The sequence below is a fragment of the Brachypodium distachyon genome, chromosome 1, assembly GCF_000005505.3.
Source record: "Brachypodium distachyon strain Bd21 chromosome 1, Brachypodium_distachyon_v3.0, whole genome shotgun sequence".
Taxonomy (NCBI): Eukaryota; Viridiplantae; Streptophyta; class Magnoliopsida; order Poales; family Poaceae; genus Brachypodium; species Brachypodium distachyon.
The window spans coordinates 31056427-31076676 of record NC_016131.3 but is presented as its reverse complement, the minus strand read 5'-3'; the positions used below and the strand labels follow the sequence as shown (position 1 = coordinate 31076676).

At 44.3% G+C, this 20250-nt stretch overlaps 4 protein-coding genes across 17 annotated transcripts; 3 read left to right on the top strand and 1 right to left on the bottom strand.

The window, feature by feature from the left end:
• Positions 1-579: 579 nt before the first annotated feature.
• Positions 580-4612, bottom strand: LOC100841711 (triacylglycerol lipase 2). Of its 14 annotated transcripts, none has more exons than XM_024458127.1 (12): positions 4349-4611; positions 3886-3945; positions 3699-3787; positions 2873-2975; positions 2682-2798; positions 2466-2606; positions 2253-2366; positions 2022-2165; positions 1886-1926; positions 1454-1533; positions 1247-1342; positions 580-1151 (listed from the first exon to the last, which is right to left on the bottom strand). In XM_024458127.1, the coding sequence occupies exons 4-12, from the start codon at positions 2969-2971 to the stop codon at positions 829-831; spliced, it is 1155 nt and encodes a 384-aa protein (XP_024313895.1). In that variant the 5' UTR covers positions 2972-2975; positions 3699-3787; positions 3886-3945; positions 4349-4611; the 3' UTR covers positions 580-828. The 14 variants fall into 14 exon arrangements, with proteins under 14 accessions (XP_024313895.1, XP_024313897.1, XP_024313891.1 ...); XM_024458129.1 differs by having other exon boundaries at positions 2873-2958; XM_024458123.1 differs by having other exon boundaries at positions 2682-2808; positions 2873-2958; positions 3773-3945; positions 4349-4612.
• A 6708-nt stretch (positions 4613-11320) lies between these two features.
• On the top strand, positions 11321-11881 carry LOC104582140 (dehydration-responsive element-binding protein 2A). Its single transcript, XM_010231488.1, has one exon. The coding sequence runs from the start codon at positions 11321-11323 to the stop codon at positions 11879-11881; it is 561 nt and encodes a 186-aa protein (XP_010229790.1).
• A 3809-nt stretch (positions 11882-15690) lies between these two features.
• Positions 15691-16314, top strand: LOC104582139 (ethylene-responsive transcription factor CRF6). The gene has a single exon (XM_010231487.1). The coding sequence runs from the start codon at positions 15691-15693 to the stop codon at positions 16312-16314; it is 624 nt and encodes a 207-aa protein (XP_010229789.1).
• Positions 16315-19011: 2697 nt separating this feature from the next.
• LOC104582138 lies at positions 19012-19841 on the top strand. The gene is made up of 3 exons (XM_010231486.1): positions 19012-19232; positions 19317-19414; positions 19636-19841. Exons 1-3 carry the CDS (start codon positions 19012-19014, stop codon positions 19839-19841), a joined length of 525 nt encoding a protein of 174 aa, XP_010229788.1.
• The last annotated feature ends 409 nt before the right edge of the window (positions 19842-20250 follow it).

Sequence of the window (20250 nt, the reverse complement as noted above, 5' to 3'; positions counted from 1 at the left end):
CGCTTCCAGCACCTCCTACAACGGTATCCGGGCTAATGAGATCGATACTGAGATGTCATCAGCCGGTAGAGGAATTGACGGCAGTTACTTACAGCTATGACGACAAGACGATGACAATGCCCTTTTCAGTATATAAGAGAGTAAAAATACAAATGGTTACACATACATTTGGAATTTCGGTCCCAAAAAAAAGCCGAAGCAGGCCACATGAGAGCTGCGGGTGAACGATGGCAAGAGGTGGAGTGGATGAGTGTTTTGGCTAGCTCACAAGACGTTAGGGTTCAAAAAGCATATGAATGATACAAATGGTGTGCCTATATATAGTTAACATTATGACTGACCATGATAATCTTCGCTTAGCTGAGCTGTTTTTAGACTCTTGGGTTTCTAGCTATAGCTGCTTTCTTAATCAAGTTTCAAATGGATATGTATAATACATTTGTGAGAGGAAAACCATAATATTAAGCTATGTAACCTTATTACGTGATTGCCAAAACTAAGGAATGTAGCGAACTCCTTCAGAAATAAACTTAACACAAATAACCACAAAAGTGAACTTAAATAGGAAGTAATGAGACAACAGCCGAGAAGATTCATCAGCATCTTTCAAATGATAGTTTAATACATGAAACCGAAGTTCCAAATGATAGTTTAATACATGAAACCGAAGTATTTGACCAAATGATCAACCTGACAAATATAGGCATACACTGCCGCCTCAGAAGTCATATACATGGACAGCTGATATGTGGTCTCAAGGTTTGATTGTATAGGATGCTAAGGAAATTTACTGCTGAAGCAGATCATGGAGACCTGAAGTAATAGCCCTCAGTGACGTTGAAAGAAGTCGACCATCGGTGCGTATACAAGTTGTGGGGCATTAAAACCTATCACAAAGTCGGCATGAGCATAGTCGGGCACATACAGCACCTCAATGTTGTCGCTGTCATGGCTCCTGACCAGTGTCCTCAGGAGGTGCCTGGTGTCAGGGACATCGCCGAGGAAGTCTTGGCCACCATGTGTGAGGAACATGGGGACATGGGTGGGAATGGATGAGAGGTTGTACAGTGGGGGGCGTGGCTGGTTGTAATGCTTCATGTTATCCTTGGCGTTGCCGTAGTCGTACCTTCTGATGCCTTGGTGCCTGACCACTGATTGCAGGGAAATTGGGAAAACATAAGTTAGCCCTGTTCCTTCACAAGCTTTGAATAATAGAAATCTTAAGCTGTCTGACTGGGATTCTTACTCTGCGACAAGTGAACAAGGTTTTTGATGGAGGTAGACTGTGGAGCATGCTGCAGGAAAGCACATGTAGTTGAAGTATTGAGGCAGCAGTCCGGTCCTTAAACCAGCAGACAAATCCAGGCAATCACAGTTAATACAATATCGGGCAAATTTTATCTTAACATCATATATTATTTGGAATCTGGAAAAAATTATGCAAGGAGAGTACCTGCAACAGCTGAAAACAAATCGTAGCAGTCAATTTCAGGATTGCCGCATACTTGGATCAGAATCTCATGTGCAACTGGCCTGAGATGCAGCAGCACGTTCTTAACAGTCAACACGAGTATTGAATGAACACAGTAAAAATCGAAACTGGTCACGCACAATACAACCATACAAGTATCCACCAAATTTAGATTTTCAACAGATGAGTGGCAAGTCTGAACGTATGCGACTTCTACTTGGCAACCTTTGATATCACATCGAGGTTCATATAACGATGGGCTCCTCGAAAAGCTTAGCACTTGCACCTCTACTTCTAATTGATATAAGTAGCCGCGAGATGCAAAACTGAAAGCAGGACCATGGTAATTACGCACATGCGCATACTGCATTTTCTTCCCACTGGACACACTTAACTTGTAGTCAAGATACCTACCCAACAGGATTGAACTCATGATAACCTAGAAAGTGAAATGCCTGCACAAGACAAACAAAACAATTAGACCATTCACCATGTTAATTTTACAGGTGGTAATTAACAAAAACAACAAGTTTGTTCAGCAGAATTTTACTTCTGCAAGGAAGATCTCAGCAGCAAGCCGGGTGAGTTTGGATTTCGTCCTGCTCAGATAAGCAATTGGGCAGAGCAACACAGCTGATCGCACCAAGTGTAGTACCTTGTGCTCGGAGAAGGCTGCAAGAATAATCAAGGTTCCCTAGAAAAATACAAAGTAAAAATTTGCGTCAGCATCCTTCCCAAGTGTCAACCCAGTGACATCTTCAAGAGGGACATATAAGCTCACCAGTGAGTGACCAATATAGTGTACTTTTTGACCTCCTGTGTGATTATAGACCAACTCAAGCACGGAAGGAAGATCATAGGCAGCGATCTCGTCCCACGTCCAATTCCAGTAGGCCTGAAAATATCACTATTAGTGAAAGTCTAAGGAAAATCGAGTTCCATTTTTATTTTCGACTGAGAAAATTGAGTTCTTGATCAGGTTTGAGATGAAAACCGGATCTTTTGGGGAGAGCGAGGTATGGTTCCGACTGGTATTAGTTCCACGGGTGTTGGCAAACCAAACATCAAACCCACCGTCTGCCAGAAGAAAGCCAAGTGATTGCTTTGGTGTACCCAGTAGCCAAGAAACACCATCCTGTCCAATCGACACATTTGATTCAGGTAATGAATGGAACTCAGTGGCAAAACATTTGTCCAACAATGCCCTTACCACCATAAGCCCATGGAATAACAGCACTGGTTGTCTCGTATTATTGGTCGAATTCGTATCAAAACGACCATGAGGAATCCTCTTTAAGCTAAGAATGTATCCATCTTCTGTCGTCACCTGCCATAGGCTGTATACTTTTAAAGAGGGCAGAATTTTCTTATGGAATACTAAAACTGAATTTGAAAGCATACCTTGTGATCTTCACATGGATAGCCGAAAGCTGCTGCTTCTGATTTGCACATACTAAATGGATGGGGTGAAGGTGGACAACGCTGACCTATATCATCCATAGAACTATTGTCCCCCCATGAGAGAGCATTGCAGGAGTTAAGGCCAAGCGAAAGAATCAATAAACTAAGCAGAAACAAATTCCTAGCCATCAAATTAAGTAGAATCATATGTTATGAGATAATGAGAGCAAGAATTGTATATCTTTCTGATGAAGTGCAATTGTTAACGCATCTCTTTTCAGAGAGCACTGCCGCTCTGAGTGTCTAGTGTGTTGGAATAAATAATGGAGGAATGATCTCCTAATAAGAAACAGTTTCCCATCTTCAATACTAATGTAATAAAAATTACCGAAAAGAGTGTTCTGGATTGCTCTCTTGTTTATGGGAAATAGTTCTTGCTTGACAGAAGCATGAACGTGCCACAGGATTACAGGAGAAAGGCTTTAACCTTATTCTGTCCAAAACTGTATGTATGATTGCACGAACATAAGCTAACTAAGTAAAACAAAAATAAATGTCCTAAAACAAATCATCCCATTTTGATGATCAGACATAGAAGGCCCTACGGTTCACTTCACACTAATTATGTGATCCTGTCTGCTGAAGGACTAGGAATGCTTGAGAAGAAAAGATAACCCCCTGAGAGCCGAGCTCAGCTCGGGTGGTCAGCCCAGCGAGGTATGCTGGCTGCCCACCAGGGTTCGACCTCCGAAGGTAATATATGTACCTATATACTTTCGGTTTGCAATCGCACATTTCTTACAGTTTAAATTAGAAAAAATATTACCTTCTTTAAGGTACTAGCAACATGTATTCAATTTGTTTTGCCAGGGATATTCCATATATTTATAAGCAGCAAACCTGTGCTTCGTTCAGCTGAACAGGTAATCCAGGCGTCATTCAGATATATCACCATTCATCAGTTCATCAGAAAAAATAAAAGAATGTGATACTGCTTGTTGCCATGACATTACCAACTGCATACACCTTTTCGTCAAAGAGCCAAAAGAGGTGGGTGACTTTACATGAAATTCCTGAATTGACATTTGAATAAATTTCAAAAGCCAGAAGAACGCAAGGCTCTCAATTTGTAGGAAAATATGAAAGACACATGATTACTACGAAGTAAGCGAAGTGTTTATCAAAGTGAAAAGAACATGGTTGTTGTATCAAGCAGCGCTGCAGCAGCAACAACACAATCGCGAGAGAGATATAACAACAGCAACTATTTCCCTCTCTGTGCAAGACATCATTATCTAATGGATGCAATGCGGAGCACCTAGAGCAATAAATACAGATAACGCTAGCATGGCCTCAAACCGGGCAAATGATTTCAGCATATGAATTTAGTATCGTGACGTTCATCTATTCATCTGCTGTAGAGACTGACCGCAAAGACAGCAATTAAGTTTGTCTCTGAGAACCAAAAATGCTTACCAACAGTCGACAAGTATACACCTATAGAAGCATTTGCACGAACACATGGCGCGCGTCTGCGTCAGGCACAACGCATGAGCAGGAGGATGTCCCACTAGTTCCCTCTGATAGCCTCCAACGCACACGTGAGGCCATGTCTGTGGTGCGTGCGTGCGTGTGTGGGTTGGCTACTTGCTCGCCTGCGCGCGTCGCCGGCTCGCCGGCCTTGGTCTCGCGGACGCCGAGGCTGGCGGCACGCGGAACTGAACTGCGAAATCCGAATCAAACGGGCCAAACTTTGTAACATATTACTGGGCCTTTGAAAGCACCAAACTTTGTGCCGAAGGCCATCTGTAGCATGGGCTTTCGACGTACGGAGCTCTATAATGACTCAGGTTGTGCAGCTCGGCCCGAGCCCATATTTCCAGCTCCAGTATGCGTCGGCCGAGCCCAATTCGGCTCGGTCTAGCCCGAGCTCTCCGCGGCCCACGATGCGGCGCCGCGCCGCGGGCTGCTGGCTGGGCCAGCTCGCGTCCCGTCCGGCACAACCACCGTGCCGTAGTCCAGCGGCAACCGCGCCGGGTCGAAGAAGTACTCGCGGTAGCCGTGGATCCAGTCATCGGCGACCCGCGCTCAAGCTTCTGCTTGGCCTCCCGTATCGCCATCAGCGGGCGGGAAGAGCACGCCACCTCGAAGACCGTGCGACCACGTACCCTACCGCCCCCTGCAGCAGCAGCAAGGAAGACGTACGGCGACGCCGGCGTCGAGCTCGAGCCGAGCCTGCTCAGCTGCTGGCTCGTGCCTACACTGACTATAATGTGCACTCATGCGATCTCGTCGCCTAATAACAAATACCGCAGCAATTCATTGTTCTAAAAATAATAGTCCTACAAATTTAGGACAGTAAAACAGGGCACTATGGGAGCTATCTCAGGCTATCGGTAACGTGAACCATCCATTTTCTTGATCGAACATTCTATGGCCGTTCGATCTGCTTTGTGGTTCGATGGGCTGTCTGCCCTAGTGCTGCTGCTCCCGAAGAAAAATTGGAGGTCTCTGGTTAATTGGGCCGAGTCGGCCCATTATCCCAATTGGGCGATAGCTTTGCGCCCGAACCGCCGCAGAGAGACGGCGATGCCTTGTCTTCGTCTGCAGCACCAGTTCTTGCTCGCCCTCAAGGCCTCAACCTCCATGCCATGGCAGATGTGTTAGCCTCGCCCTCGGCCTCGACACCATTGCAGGATTCCCTATCTGTCATTGCCACCACGAAGCCGCGCCCTTCCGCCCAACGCAGCCACTTCATTTGCAGCGGAAGATCGTGGAGGAGGTGAGAAGGCACGGGAGTAAGTGAGAGGGCGCGAACAGAGCCCGAAACACTCCATCTTCCTTGCCCAGATTTGTGGTGGCTTCACTCTGGTAAATACATCATGGGTAACTGCACCGGCGGTATTCCTCATTCTGTAATCTAACATCTTCCTCTGAAATAATACGATTTAATATCTACCCTTCTCTTATTCCACTTATGCTTTTATGTGCCCTGCTGATGATGTGGTACGACATTAGACAGACAAACATACATAAACCTTGTTCGTTTCTCAGGAAGTGTCAGTTGAGATAATTGATCATTCATCGAAAAAGAAAACATGACGGGATGATGCATAGGCTTCCCAGACACCTAAAACATAGCCAGGGACTTAATGAATCCTCTATATATTCCTTGCAGCTTGGAATTGTTCATTTCAGTCTCCAAAAGCTACTCTCTATTGCCAGATCTACAGATTGGCCAATAGATGACTGGAGTAATACTAATACGATGTCTTCAAGATGCTCAAGAGGTCCAAAAAACTGAATTTCCATTCTACAAGGCCAATCACCCCTCCACGCTGAAATTAATTTAGGTTAAACAGAACCAGCCAAGGTATATATATCCTGCCACGCTTTTTGACCGTCTCAATGCATGAGGGAAAGGTCCTACACTTAATTAGGTCTTCTTTGGTTACACTGATTTTTTATAGGTCTTGTATACCTGCTAAATAGGCCACTCATTATTTATATTATATGAGAATTACCTCATAAGTAATAGATATTAATTTGCACTCCTCGCAAGTATTTCTGTGCTGTTGAATTAGTTCTGTCTCCTGGCATATATCCTTACAAACACCATGCCATCCACCTACATTACTAAGGACATCTTGCTATTAACATATTTGTTAGGTCTCTTTCAAGATTGCGTGCATAAAGATTTATTTAATTCTTTACCTACAACTATAACCAAACATATCACTTTGATCAAACATACAAACTTATATCGAGAACCACTTAAATATCCCCGTTTACATGTGTTGTCCCATTTCAGATGGATATATCTTCTTTTGTGAACATGGACATTTCTGCCTTGTTTAAGTTCTAGCCTATTACTTCTCTTTGAGGTGTGACCAATATGTGGAGAAGTTCATCTAGAAAAATAATATACGGAGAATTTCATGCAAATTTAATTTCCATATTTCGTGGCTTCATATATTTATGGAAATTCCTATCGCTAATGTCAAAATGGACGGGCATAGCAACACGCTGATGGCTTAAGAGCTATTGATCGTCTGGTCGCGTTATGGTCGCCTCTCACCAGCAGCTAGACCCATATAACAGTACTAATGAATTAACTACATGCAAATTTAACTTTCATCTTTTATGTCCCCTCGTATTTATGTTCTTCCTATCCTTGTACTGTCCAAACTGATGAGCGCATCATGATCTAGTATTTAAAAAAGCTCGTCAGTGAATCACGAAACTGCAGCAACCTAAATTCAGACTGTGAGATTTAAACTCATGTGGTGGACATCCACTCCTCCAAACACTCAATTAATTTGTAAACTACATTGCTTCAAAATAAATTAACTATTTATTGGGCTGGCCAACGAGAGAGTCCCATGTAGGCATGCCAGGCCATGTTGTAGCTAGGCACAAAACTTCGAAATCACGGAGCACCTTCCATGCATTTGCTTCCACGTCCCATTGTCGGTGTTGTATAGTCGAGTCTCCAAAATCATCTCCATCCAAATTGATGGAGTGTTCTCATTGAAAGATTGGAACACCGGACCTCATCAAGGACCAGGACACCCGGCCATAGTGCTATATATCAGGTAGCCAACTTGAGATATGTGTAAGACCAAACTTGTCTGGCGTAGCAGCAAGTAGCCTTGCGGATTGGTGCAAGGTGTTGGTTTTCAACCCTGCCGGCTGGTTTGATCCCACTTCGATCAAACATTGGTGGGTTCATATTTTAGACAGGGTTTTTGCGGCGATGGGTCGCAAGTCTTCGCGTGCGGCGTCGTCTCTTTTCATCCTTACCCTTTGGTCCGTTTGGAAGGAGAGGAATAACAGAATTTTCAACCGTCTTCATCGTCCTGCGCCCTGTTTAATCTCAGCTATCAAGGCCGAAGCTTCCCTATGGGGTCTCGTTGATACTTCTGGTTTAGGTGCCCTGGTTTCGGGTAACAATGATGTCCCATGGTTCTAGTGCCCCCCCCCCCCCCCCTCTCTAGCTTGTTCTTCTTTTTTGTTGTTTTGTTTGTAATTGTTACCCTCCGGGTTGAGTTCTTCTCGACCCTCTTTGATATATGAACGGCACGCTGTGTCATTTCGTAAAAAAAAAAGATATGTGTAAGACAAAGGGGGAGGAAGACAAGATATGGAATGCGATACAACGGAGGTCGGGATGGGGTAGATAGGGAGTTGGTGCAAGACACCAATGGAAGGTAGGAATCGATGGATCTGCTTGGGGAAAATATCAGAAACATGATGCGCACGAATTGAACTGAAATCCAAATAGGAAAGTGATCGAGTATGGTTTGTGACAGAGAAAAAAGTTTGCACTTTCCTAGGAGAATGACATTTCATGAGAGGCGCATCAGGTTACACGGTTACACGAGTTCCCGCACATACTAGTGCCACAATTTAGATGGCCGTGACATCAGATCACTATATAGGCACATTGTTATGATTGAAACATTACTTTCATTTTAGAGGTAACAATTTTTTTTCTGGACACGTCGCACACATTGACACACCAATGGCCAGTCATTAACACCTTGTTTGGCTCCCATCATTTGGGCCTGGAATCCTATAATTCATTTTGGATTCCAGGAATCAACATGTTTGGCTGGCACATTATTTGGCTATATGAATTCAGTCTGAAATTCCATGGAATCACACACCTATACCCAATCCCAATTCTTTTCTAAAAGACGTCATTGCTTTGGATTTGTCTCTCATTTTACAAATCCGTGTGGCAGACAAACATGTTACGTGATCCGAAATTCAAATTTTCAACCAATCTAATTCCTATAATTTTTTGACTTCATTTCACATTTACCAAATGAAATGAAACGTGGGTTACCAAATGGGCTGTAATTGTAATGTAGAAGGAAAAACGAATAAAAATGTCACTCACACATTGAGAATTTGAGACACCATTGGCGCCAGTCACCACCACTCACACATTGATACCCAGCACACATTCTGTGCTTGCATGTGGGAGCATGACATCAAATAAATTGACAGGTTTTACATGTCAATTCCATAAGATCCAACTATCCACACTCCAATTAACTTATAGATACCAAGTTCGTCCAGATGTAAATTCCACCTCGCTCCGTTGTGTGCGAGTGCACGCATCACTTGCTTGCATCACATGCATGCCCTGACACGCTACCTGTTGAGCTAATTGAGGTGACTATGCCAAACAAAAAATAAATACTAAAATGATCCTTGAAAATTAGGCTCACCAGTTTCAATCTTGAAAACTGACATCAACTTTGATCTTGATGCAGCCTTTATAGCGAACGTGTGCACATATAGTCCCCAGCGATCACTACTAGCACAAGAAAAAGCAAAATGGCCAGAAAACCTTAAGTAGTTGATGTATGCATTATCTAAAGTAATCAACATTGTTAGAGATATTAATTTCATTCAGAAAGTAAGATCATGAAAACCTGTAATGATGTATCGCTGTCTAAAGTGCAAAGCTGTTAATTCTGTTGAAGAGAAACAATTTCATGAGAGTAACTAAATTGGGGCACTCTGTTCTAGTAGTTTTCTCTTGGACATAAATCATTGCATATAGGAGTATATCCTTAATTATTTTTCCTCTCATGTACTCCCGCTAGCTGCATCAAGAAAATAAGTAGCCTTTTGTAATTATTTTCACCTTCTGTTTATATAACAACAAATTCAGCCACTCACTTATGGATGTATTTCATATATATGCCACAGATTTGCCAAGACATATAAGTCTGGAGGACAGTTGATAGTGTCTTTGAAAGCAGATCAGGACCCTTGAGTGTGAAGAAACGCCATGACGGAAAGGTGAACAGCTTTTCTCTATCCACACTCTACCACAAAAATGGATAGGTCTTGTCATATAATCCTTTGCTTATCGAAAGCTGATAGTTAGTGAAAATGCTAGTGTTAGCATCGTATTTGATTGTTGGCGCCAAAACCATTAGGACGGTAACACAAGAATATCAGGATTATTGAATTAAGCTCATTGATGGAAATCTAGCTTGGCATAGGTGGAAAGCGTTACCGGATAAAACCAGCAAGATAATTAAGAACCCTAGGAGTTGAGGTGCTTATTGGCGGGAAGCTATGTTCACATGGAGAAAGGGTTACTACCTAGACACGTGTCGTTAGTTCTTGTACCGGTTGCAACCAAGCATCCAACTGAATTATGACACATATGAGTATCGAATGCTTTGATTTTCTCAATTACAATATTGACTGTCAAATAAAATAACATGGTTGCTTTGACATCATTAATTTATAGTAAAGAATAGTCTGTTTTGGTTCTTCAAAATTACCTGAGAAAATTACCTACAGATAACTCCCAAAATACTTCCTCCTTAGGAAAAACATTTTCATACATTTGGCATAGTATATCTAAGATAACTTATATAAGTACATGGAATTACAAAATGACCGAAAAACCTAAAGGTCGATCGTCAATGTGCAGGAATATCTAAATTAATCTGTATTATTTGAGATGTTTATTTTTCCTGATCAAGAATGACCAGAAAACCGTATATATAGTTCTGGATGTGTGTCAATATCTGAACAATTTTATTAAAAATCAACCGAGACATATTGTTCCAGTACTTTTCTCTTAGACATACGGATGCTATAGGATATATCATCATTAATTAATTGTTTCTCAAAGCATGTACTTGTGGTACATCAATAAAATCACTATCAATTGTAACTGTTTCCCCCCTTTAAATATTAAAGGGGATATGATCACAAATTGAGTCCTTAACTTGTTCTTGCATCATTCACTTGTAGATGCATTCGATCCATTAGGCCACAACTGTTGTGATGTTGGACTGTTGGTCTAAGTTAATTGGATGACATGTGATACTTGTTGGAAATATTAAGGGTATTAAGACCCTTGGATACGGAGAAGGACCAAGATATGTAGGTCGACAAAACTAGCTAGAACGTCTTATATATATTTGGAGGCAGTAGCTAGGTTGTTTTGGAACAACCAAACAAGAAATTAGATAACACTATAACATGCAGCTAGTAGCTAACTTGTGATAAACCGGTAGATGGGATCCGTCAGATCACTGAGAGTCAAATGTGCCACAATATTCACTGATAGTAGAACGACGTCGAACTTGTAATCACCCGGAGAAGCTGAACGGTATCCAAGCAGATAGATAGCACGACACCACGGCCGGGGAGTAGGTAACGCCAACGATGACGTTGTCACCTGATGACAGGCTCTGCAGGAGAAACAGCAGGAGGGGGTGGGGACCATGCGACGAAGACAAAATTGGAATCAATAGCGCATGCTCGCGTATCCCTGGCCCCTTGCTGGAGCATTAAAAACACGGCTTTCTTCCCCCGGCCCTCCTCCTCTTTCAGGCTGACCCCCCCCGGTAGATCTGCCCTCCCCACCCATCCACCGTCCTCAATATGCTAGCTAGGTTCAAGAAGATGTACGCAGAGGAGCAGCTTGCGGCACAGGCCGAGGAGGCGGCGAAGAACAGCGCTTGGGAGGAGATGTGCCAGGCTTTCGGAGGAGAACCCAAGAAGAACTTGAAGGGGGTGAGGACGTTGGCGAATGGCAGGTACGCTGCTGAGATCCGGGACAAGGTCGCGGGGCGCAAGGTCTGGCTTGGGACGTTCCCGTCCCTCAAGCTCGCCGCTTGCGCCTACGAGCTGGCTGCCAGGGGGATGCTGTCGGGGGGACGCCATGCCGTCCCAAACTTCCAGCAAACTCCGTCTCCCGCCTTACGTGCCGAATTCGATGACGAGCTGGCCGCACAGGCGCTCCGTTACAGGGAGGCGGACGGCGGCGGTCGTCCTGTTCCTGCTTGTCTCTTGCGTTTCGCCAGGGTGCCGGTGCCACCGGTAGAGGAGTTCCCGGAGCAGCCGCCGTTCACCGTCGAGGGCCCAGGTTGTGAGATTACGTTCGTCCGCTCGATACCCCCAGAGCCAGTCTACATCGAGGCAGTCGAAGAATCGTACCTCGCGACGCCAACCTGCACCTGGTGAACCTTCAAGAATATCAGGCATACTGCGCTCAACATGACGACGCGCGAGCGTGAGGATGCTCTGAGGGCATATGCATGGTTGTTGGTTGTGTGCCATGGTTCATCAGGGATCTGCTCACAGATCCTCCTATGTACCGAGATTTAGTTCAAGCTGCATGCATTTTTCTAGTAATCCATTTTTATTTTAGTTTTGTTGCTTGCCACCATGTAATCCCTATTCCCTTCATGTATCATCTGCCGTCGTCATGCATGTTTGTTGTTTACCAATCATGGATGTTAATCTCTTTAGTTACTCCATCAATGAATATTTTTGCTTAATTTTCTGTGGTGGTAAATTGAGAATTTTGTTTTTGAGATAAAGAAAGTATTTACTATATATTAATCTACAGTTGGCGATGATGGTAGATTAGGCCGCCCAAATATAATCCAATATACCATATCACCCAATTAAAGAAATTAGAGCCTCCAAATTCAACACAATTAATTAGCACATTCCTTAATTACTTTATATAGAATTAGCAACAGAATTCCAAAGATAAGGATCCAATAAAGAGCAAAAAAGTTGTTCAGAAAGAGAAAACATTTATTGGATTAAATAAGTGAAAACAGCGCGATATTAATTCCCTACCTGGGAAAATTTATTATATTAAAAATAAAATAATATAATGAATTGCGCTAGCTATAACGCGCGGGCACCTAGCTAGTAGTACCACTCAACATGCCCTGGGTTACAGCTGTTCGTCCAAAGCGAAGAAATTCAAGGGGGCGGCGTATGCAAATTCACAAGAACTAAATCATCCCCACCTTTTCAAACATATATTGTGCTAACTCATGAGGACCTAAATGCATTTTTTTCTAAACCTTTGTCCCGAACTTGTAAAGAGGCATCATAGCTAGCTTTCGGACAATTGACCAACAATCCATCTCGATATATCATTGCAAGGTTTGCTGATCACATTTGCCAATGTATATACTATGGAAGTCATCAACATCCATACTCTGGCCAACCAAGAACACGGTTGTGCCAACATCGATTTGTGATAATATCTAAAGAGCATTGTGTTAAAATTAGATTAAAATGAGGCATTTCCTTCCTATACCTTAAAAGACATCTAGCCCCCAAGTGGGTTTTAGTGTAAATGACACCATGATTATAGAACTAACTATTATTGGTAAGCATATGCTCATCTTATGAGCTTAAAGGTTTAAAACATCCATGGTTGGAGCACCCCCCCCCCCCCACCCACACACACACACACACCTCAAAGATCGAAGAAAGACGACTTATTTTACTTTATGCATATTTTTCCAATTGATTGAGTAGGAAAGTTATACTACAAAGAAGGGGTCATATGGGGTGAACTTGGATTGGAATCCTAATTCTGGCTGTGCTTTTTGTGCACTCTGAGTGTCAGGAATACATACTGACATCTAGCCGCTAATAGATTCTGAAGAGAAACCCTTTATCAGGTAGATTTTGAGAGGGATATATAAAAGATGCATCTTTCTTCCCCGAGTTTTATTTTCCTCCCCTAACTTGAGTTGTGAACATTCTCTCTCTTACTCCATTATCCTAAAGCTTAGAAGCTCGATTTGCTTCTCCTCCCTTGCTCAAATCCATACAAGCCTTTGAAGGAAAGAAACATGAGCTCTCGATCTATCTTTGCACTTTTAAAGGATTTGGTTCCTTTCGAGTTCACCAGTGATTTTTTTTCTTTTGGAGTTTAATCTATGGTTTACAAAGAATGACCCAAAACCCTTATATTTCACGTGTATAAGTTGTGTACGCCCAATCACTAGCATCAGAAATTAATACCAATATGATTAAACCTATACGGGGTAATCACTGTGGGAAAAATCTCAAGTAATAGTTTGTATTTGTGATATTGATGTCATTGAACAAGAATAGACGAAAAACCTTGTGGTGATCGATTGTAGAGATATCTAAGGGAAACTGTGTTAAAGTGAAAATAAAGGAGGCATTTCATTTTGGTATATCTTTCTTGGACATGCATAAAGGATATAGATGCTTTGTTTCTCATGTACATTTGGTACATCAAGAAAACTAAACAGAGCCATTGTAGGATCACTCACTTCAGGATGTCTTCCATAATTTACAAATGATGTGATGTGTGCCTAAGATAATTTCAAGAGCACGACATCAAGCACAAAGATTATGAATTAAGCACCTGCTAGTAGATAAATTAGTATCTAGGTGCAGAGCTTTCCTTGCCCAACAGGATAAAATAAATTTGAGTCAATCTTTGTATCCAATTTTTTCCCACTACAATAGAAACCCCACAAGCTCTTTAGCGGAAAACATCGCATACATGGAAAAGAGGTACCAGAAGATGAAAAGATCATTGGCAGGAAGCCTTTCCTAGTGGAAAACACTACAAGATAAAATAGTTCAGATAAAACCCTAGAAATGAAAACCACACCGGCGGAAAGCCTCACTTACGTCAAAAAACCATTTGGACAGAAACCAAAGAATATGTTATAATTAAGCTCATTTTACTGGAAAGGTAGCATCGCAAATTAAAGGTGGAAACCGCTACCGACTAAAACCATTAAGATTTAAACCCTAGCAGTACGTCTATCGAGGAGCTCATTGGTGGGGACTATGTTACGTGGAAAGGATTAATACCTAGACATGTCTCGTTAGTTATTATATCATTAGCTAGCGACCATGCATTGATCCAATTGATTTATGACACATAAAATTTGTGTTTTTTCCAATACATATATGTTGCTCATCGAATAAAAGACATGGTTGCTTTTGCATCATTAATTAAAGATATCCCGTGCGACTGTCTCCAGCCGGTTGCATCCAGAAGCCGAAAGTCCCTACTTGTTCACTAGCAGAAGAAAGGACCATACACAGATCAAAAGAATGAACTTGAAGATAACCTGCAAAAATTGAACAGCTCTAGACGTGTTAAAAATGATGTCATTCCTGCATTTTCAAATAGCCATTTAATCTTTCTGTATCTGAGCATTTTCAAATAGGTGTTAAAAAAAAACTCCCACCCGGAATGTGAGCTTTAATCTTTCTGTCAACCCCATTTAACCATTTGCAAACATATTAGTTGGGAGTGGGGCTGTACATATAACCCACTAACTTACTAACTTCTGATTTACCAAGATAACTTACAAAAGATATTTTTTAGTGGTACAAGTACTTAAATCAAGTAGACATATACCGCCGACGGTTTTTTTTACAACCTCTGTTTAACCTTAACTTACGTCTCCATTTGACACTGGACTAGCAACGAATATCGCAACTAACCAAAGGAGAGTGAGCATAAAGAAAGCGGTACTGCAGAACAGCCATGCATTTTTTGTCTTATATATTATCTTTGGCGTTACTTTTTTGAGCAAGCTAGCTTTTGGGCCGGTTCAACAAGTCGTCCAGGCAAGGTTAAGCAAAGCAAACTTTGTGCTTAATTGATGAGCATGAGTCTATCTAGGTTCAATCATATCGGCGCTCACGCCGTGAATGCATGCAGGTGCCATGTGGCATGTGAAAGCAGAAACTCAAGGCGCGCCCACAGAGCCGAGAACCGAGCCGAACGGCAACACCCCACGGCGAGGTGAGACTGTGCGTGTGACTACTGGGAACCATTGCGCCGAAGACAAAACCTGGGGGTAAAGCAAAACAAACTCTGGATAGAAGCGAGAGCGCATGCCACCCTTCGAGCGTTAAAACCACGCCTCTCCACCCCGGCCGGCCAGCCTCATTGTGTACTCTTTCCCCTAGTAGATCCGCCCTCCTCCATCCACCGTTCTCTGTGCCCAAAGATGATGTCCATGGGGGAGCTCGCGAAGCAGGCCGCAGAGGCGGCGAGCTGGGAGGACATGTGCCGGGCGATGGGCAGTCGTCCGACCAAGAAGCTCAGGGGGGTCAAGTCTTTAGGGAAGGGAAAATACGCTGCCGAGATATGGGTCAAGGAGCTGGAGCGCACGGTGTGGCTCGGGACATTCCCGTCCCTCAAGCTCGCCGCCTGCGCCTACGAGCTCGCAGCCAGGGGAATCCTGTCGCAGGGGCGCAAGGCCAGCCCCAACTTCGAGGTACTTCCTTCGCCGGCCTTGCGTCTAGAGTTTGAAGACGAGCTGGACAAGCAGGAACTCCACCACCGAAAAGGTTACGGTCCTCGTCCTGCTTGTCTCGTTCGGTTCAGGCCAGAACCAGCGGAGTCCTTCGACCCGGCCAGCCTTTACATCGCGCCGGTGCAGGCACCGGCAGAGAGCTGCGTCAGCACCACCCTGAAGACGGGTCCGGGGGCTTCTACTTCTTCTTCGTCAGGCGAGGGCCAGAGCGCCTCCGGTGGTCCGTTCAAGGCCCCGATGTTTAATCCTAATGTCACCTTCCTTGCAGAATCTGTCACTGGTGACAACTTCACCGCCGACGCGTTGTCTCGTGGCGGCCTGTAGGTTTACCCTTTGCGTCCTTGCTCCCATATGGTTGTGTGCCTTCATCAGGGATCTGCTGACCGATCCTCCTATCTACCGATTTATTTCCAGCAGCATTTTCTAATAATCTGTTCTAATTTATTTTGTTGTTTGCCACCATGTAATCCCTAAAACTCATGTATATATCGTCTGCAGTCATGCAATGTTTTGTTGTTTAATCATGCATATTAATCTGTACTCCATCAATGAATCCTTTTATGCTTTTTGTTCTGGGCCGGTTTATATGCTGTGAGATGATTGTTTTGTTTTTGAGCTAAAGAAAGAATATAGTATTACTGAAACACGACCTGCGTGTACTTTAAGAAAAATAATAACGTCATTTCATACAAAGCAAAGAAAAATTCAAGGGGGGCAGATGCGAATTCACAAGAAAGATTGGCGGCTGCGGCAGCGGTTGGGGTGGCCGTGGCAGCTGCTGCAACGGAGGCAAAGTAGAGGGTGTCATCACAGGCTATTGGGCCATGTGGTGATTGTCCTAGATTGGCGGCGACTACGCATGTGTGGCGCTGTTCGTGTTCCGGCAGGTTTGCAGATTGTTCCCATGACTTGTCGGGCTAGCTACGATGGCAACATGTTTGTTTGCTTTCTTCGGGGCTGAGATTATGTCAGGAACAACAGGTGCTACGCACGTCGACTCATGGTGAGGTGTCAAGTCATGCCTGTTACTGCTGGTCCGGAAGCGATGATGTGATGACGGTACATGCAGTTTCAACGACAAGTCTGCGCACTCCGGTGGAAACACTTGATCCCAAATCAGGCAATGTCGAGCGCACCTGAGTTGTGACCTTGTTGAAGGTGGTGACTCGAAGCTTGTCTTAATTTGGGGATGAAAACCCAGAGTTCGGTCTTAGATTGGAATCAACATCATCGGCGCACGTGCGGCGTTTCTTCTTGGAAGCCTCACCTAGGAGTTGTGTTTTGTTTTCGTTTTGGGCATGTAACATAGGGTTAGTGGCAGTCTGCTAGAATCAATGTTTTCCTTTTTTTGACTTTGTTCGGCTATTTTGTCTGGCTTTGCCAGACTCAAATAATATATGGCTGTGTGCATTAGTCGATGCAGAGGCCGGGGGTCATCCTCCTTTTCGAGAAGAAGAAAAAAATCCCAACGGCGCCTTTTCAAGCATATATATTGTGCTAACTCCTGAGGGCCTTAATGAATTTCTCTCTAAATCCTTTTGTCCCAAACTTGTACATGCATGCATGGCCGTCCACCAGTACCCGAGTATCATTTTTTTTTTTGAGGAACACGGTACAACCGCAGACGCTCACAACACGCGCGTACACTCACCACTATGAACGCACACACGCACACCCTACCCCTATGAGCACCTCAGAAGGACTAAGCCGGCAGATCTTGAGAGATTGACGAAGTCACCGCAGTCGCTTCGTTGTTGACGGGTACGTCACCTACCCGAGTATCATATATTGCTTTGGCAGTTGGCATAATTGACCAACAAATTACTCCATCATTGTTAATTATATCATTAATTTGAAGATCTCTTGACAGCATTCACCAATGTGTATGTACTAAGAAAATCATCCACACATCTATTACATTCTCATGGCCTACCAAAGAACACAATTGTTTCAGCGCAATTTTGAAGAAGTTTGGTTAGCCTTCAGAAAGGCCTAAAATGGGCATTGCCAATCAAACTCACAATAGCCGATCACCATATCACCATGCCTTGTTGCCATGTTGTCGACTTGAGTAGGGAAATATTGATTGGGTCTTCGCCAAGTAGGATTTAAGGCTTGGCCCATATAAGGTATTTAATTACTTTACTATAACAGCCAGCCATAGCTCCAAATCGAACTGTTACGGTTCAGATCTGAAAGCCCGGAGTTAGGCCGGACCCTCTGGACCAAACCTAGGGTAAACAAAAACTTGTTGCTCTCACGAAAATGACTCTGGGCAAATTTGGTGCTATGTTCGGTCTTTCTCCGGGCACACTAAAATACATGGGGGCGCTATTCTAGGCATTAGCTAAGATGGTAGAAGGTTTAGAGCATCTCCAGCCGCCCCCCCCTAAAGGCCACCCCACAGGCCAAATGGGGGCGCCGGTACCGAAAAACCCACCCAGCCGTGCCCCACATTTTGTTTTTTCATCCGGCACAGCCCAACTTCACATCCGGCGCCCCCAGGCCGAACCGAACCCACGGGGGGGGGGGGGGGGGTCTGTCTGGGGCACCGGCTTGAGCGCAAAAATATGCGGGCTAGAACTATCAGCGGCACAAACCAAAAACACACCCCATTTTTCCCTCTTTGTCGGATTTGGCCACTTCCGCCCCCCGAATCGCTGCCGAAACTACCCTCTAACCGGTGACGGTCCACAGCCGATAGAAAAGACCCGGCCGCCGCAGTTCAATTTCCGCCGTCCGCCGCAGGCCAGTTCCACCCCCAAGTCATTGCCCACCCCACGGCCACCTTGCTCGGGAGGTGTTCGACGATTTGCCAAGGCCATGGATTCGGACGACGAAGATATGCTCGCCACGCTTTTAGACAAGGAAGTCGCCGCTGCCGATGATGCTGACTCCGACGGCGAAGAGGAGCATCTAGTCATCCTCTAGTCCCTTGTTGACCTGATCGCCTAGGATGCACAACGGCCGGGAAGGGGAGGATCGAGGAAGGACCGCCGCAAGAGCAAGGTGAGGCAAAGGATGGAAGGCTACTGCATGCTGTATGCCTACTACTTCGTCGATGATCCATTGCACAACGATGTGGTCTTTCGGCGCCGATTCAGAATGTCTGGGAAGCTCTTTTTGAAGATCGCCGAGTACCTCTGGGAGTACGACGATTACTTCAAATTGAAGAGGGACGCCGTCAGCACACTTGATTTCACAACAATTCAAAAATGCACGGTATCCTTCCAGTTGCTTGCGTATGGAATTCCTGCCGATACATAGATTGACTACCTCCGCATGGCTGAGTCCACAGCCATCGATTGAATGCGCAGGTTCTGTAGGGAAATTGTGGCGGTGTTTGGAGATATGTACTTGAGAACACCAACTGCAGAAGACACAGCTGGGATCCTGGCACAGAATGCAGAAAAAGGATTCCCAGGTATGCTTGGCATCATTGACTGTATGCATTGGTCACGGAAGAACTATCCATTTGCACACCAGGGCATGCATAAAAGCCACAAAGGATCATGCAGAGTGGTGCTTGAGGTAGTGGCCGATCAGGATCTGTGGATTTGGCATGCCTTCTTCGGTATGGCAGGATCGCACAATGACATCAATGTGCTGCAATGCTCTTGAATGTGTTTGCCAAGCTCGTTGAAGGCACTGCTTCTCCGGTGAACTATGAGATCAATGGCCATGTGTACAACAAGGGATACTACCTAGCAGATGACATCTATCCAAGATGGTCGGCCTTTGTGAAGACAATCTCAAACCCGCCCCCAGGAGGACCAAGATCTTGGTTTGCGACGCAACAGGAAGCATGTAGGAAGGATGTCGAGCGGGCATTTGGACTGTTGCAGGCTTGATTTGCCATCGTCCGGTACCCTGCTCTCACCTGGTCCAAAGATTAGATGCGGGAGGTCATGACTGCGAGTGTGATCATGCACAACATGATCATTGAGAGCGAGCGGGAATGTCCGGTGTATGACACTGAACCGTATGAACAGATGGGTCCTCTAGACAATTAATGTTAACCACCAGGTGCCGGCCGCCTTTGCTGCTTTCCTCGCCAGGCTCCAAGAAATTCGAGACACTGGTACTCATCAGCAACTTCAAGATGATCTGGTCGAGCATTTGTGGAGGCTCCGAGAAAACGTCTAGTTCTTCTTATTTGTTTGATTGAATTTGCTTGAATTGTGATTCAAAACTTATTAAATAAATGTGCTTGTTTGAATTTGAAATATTTGTAGAATTTGGTTTAGGGGAGCCGTTTGG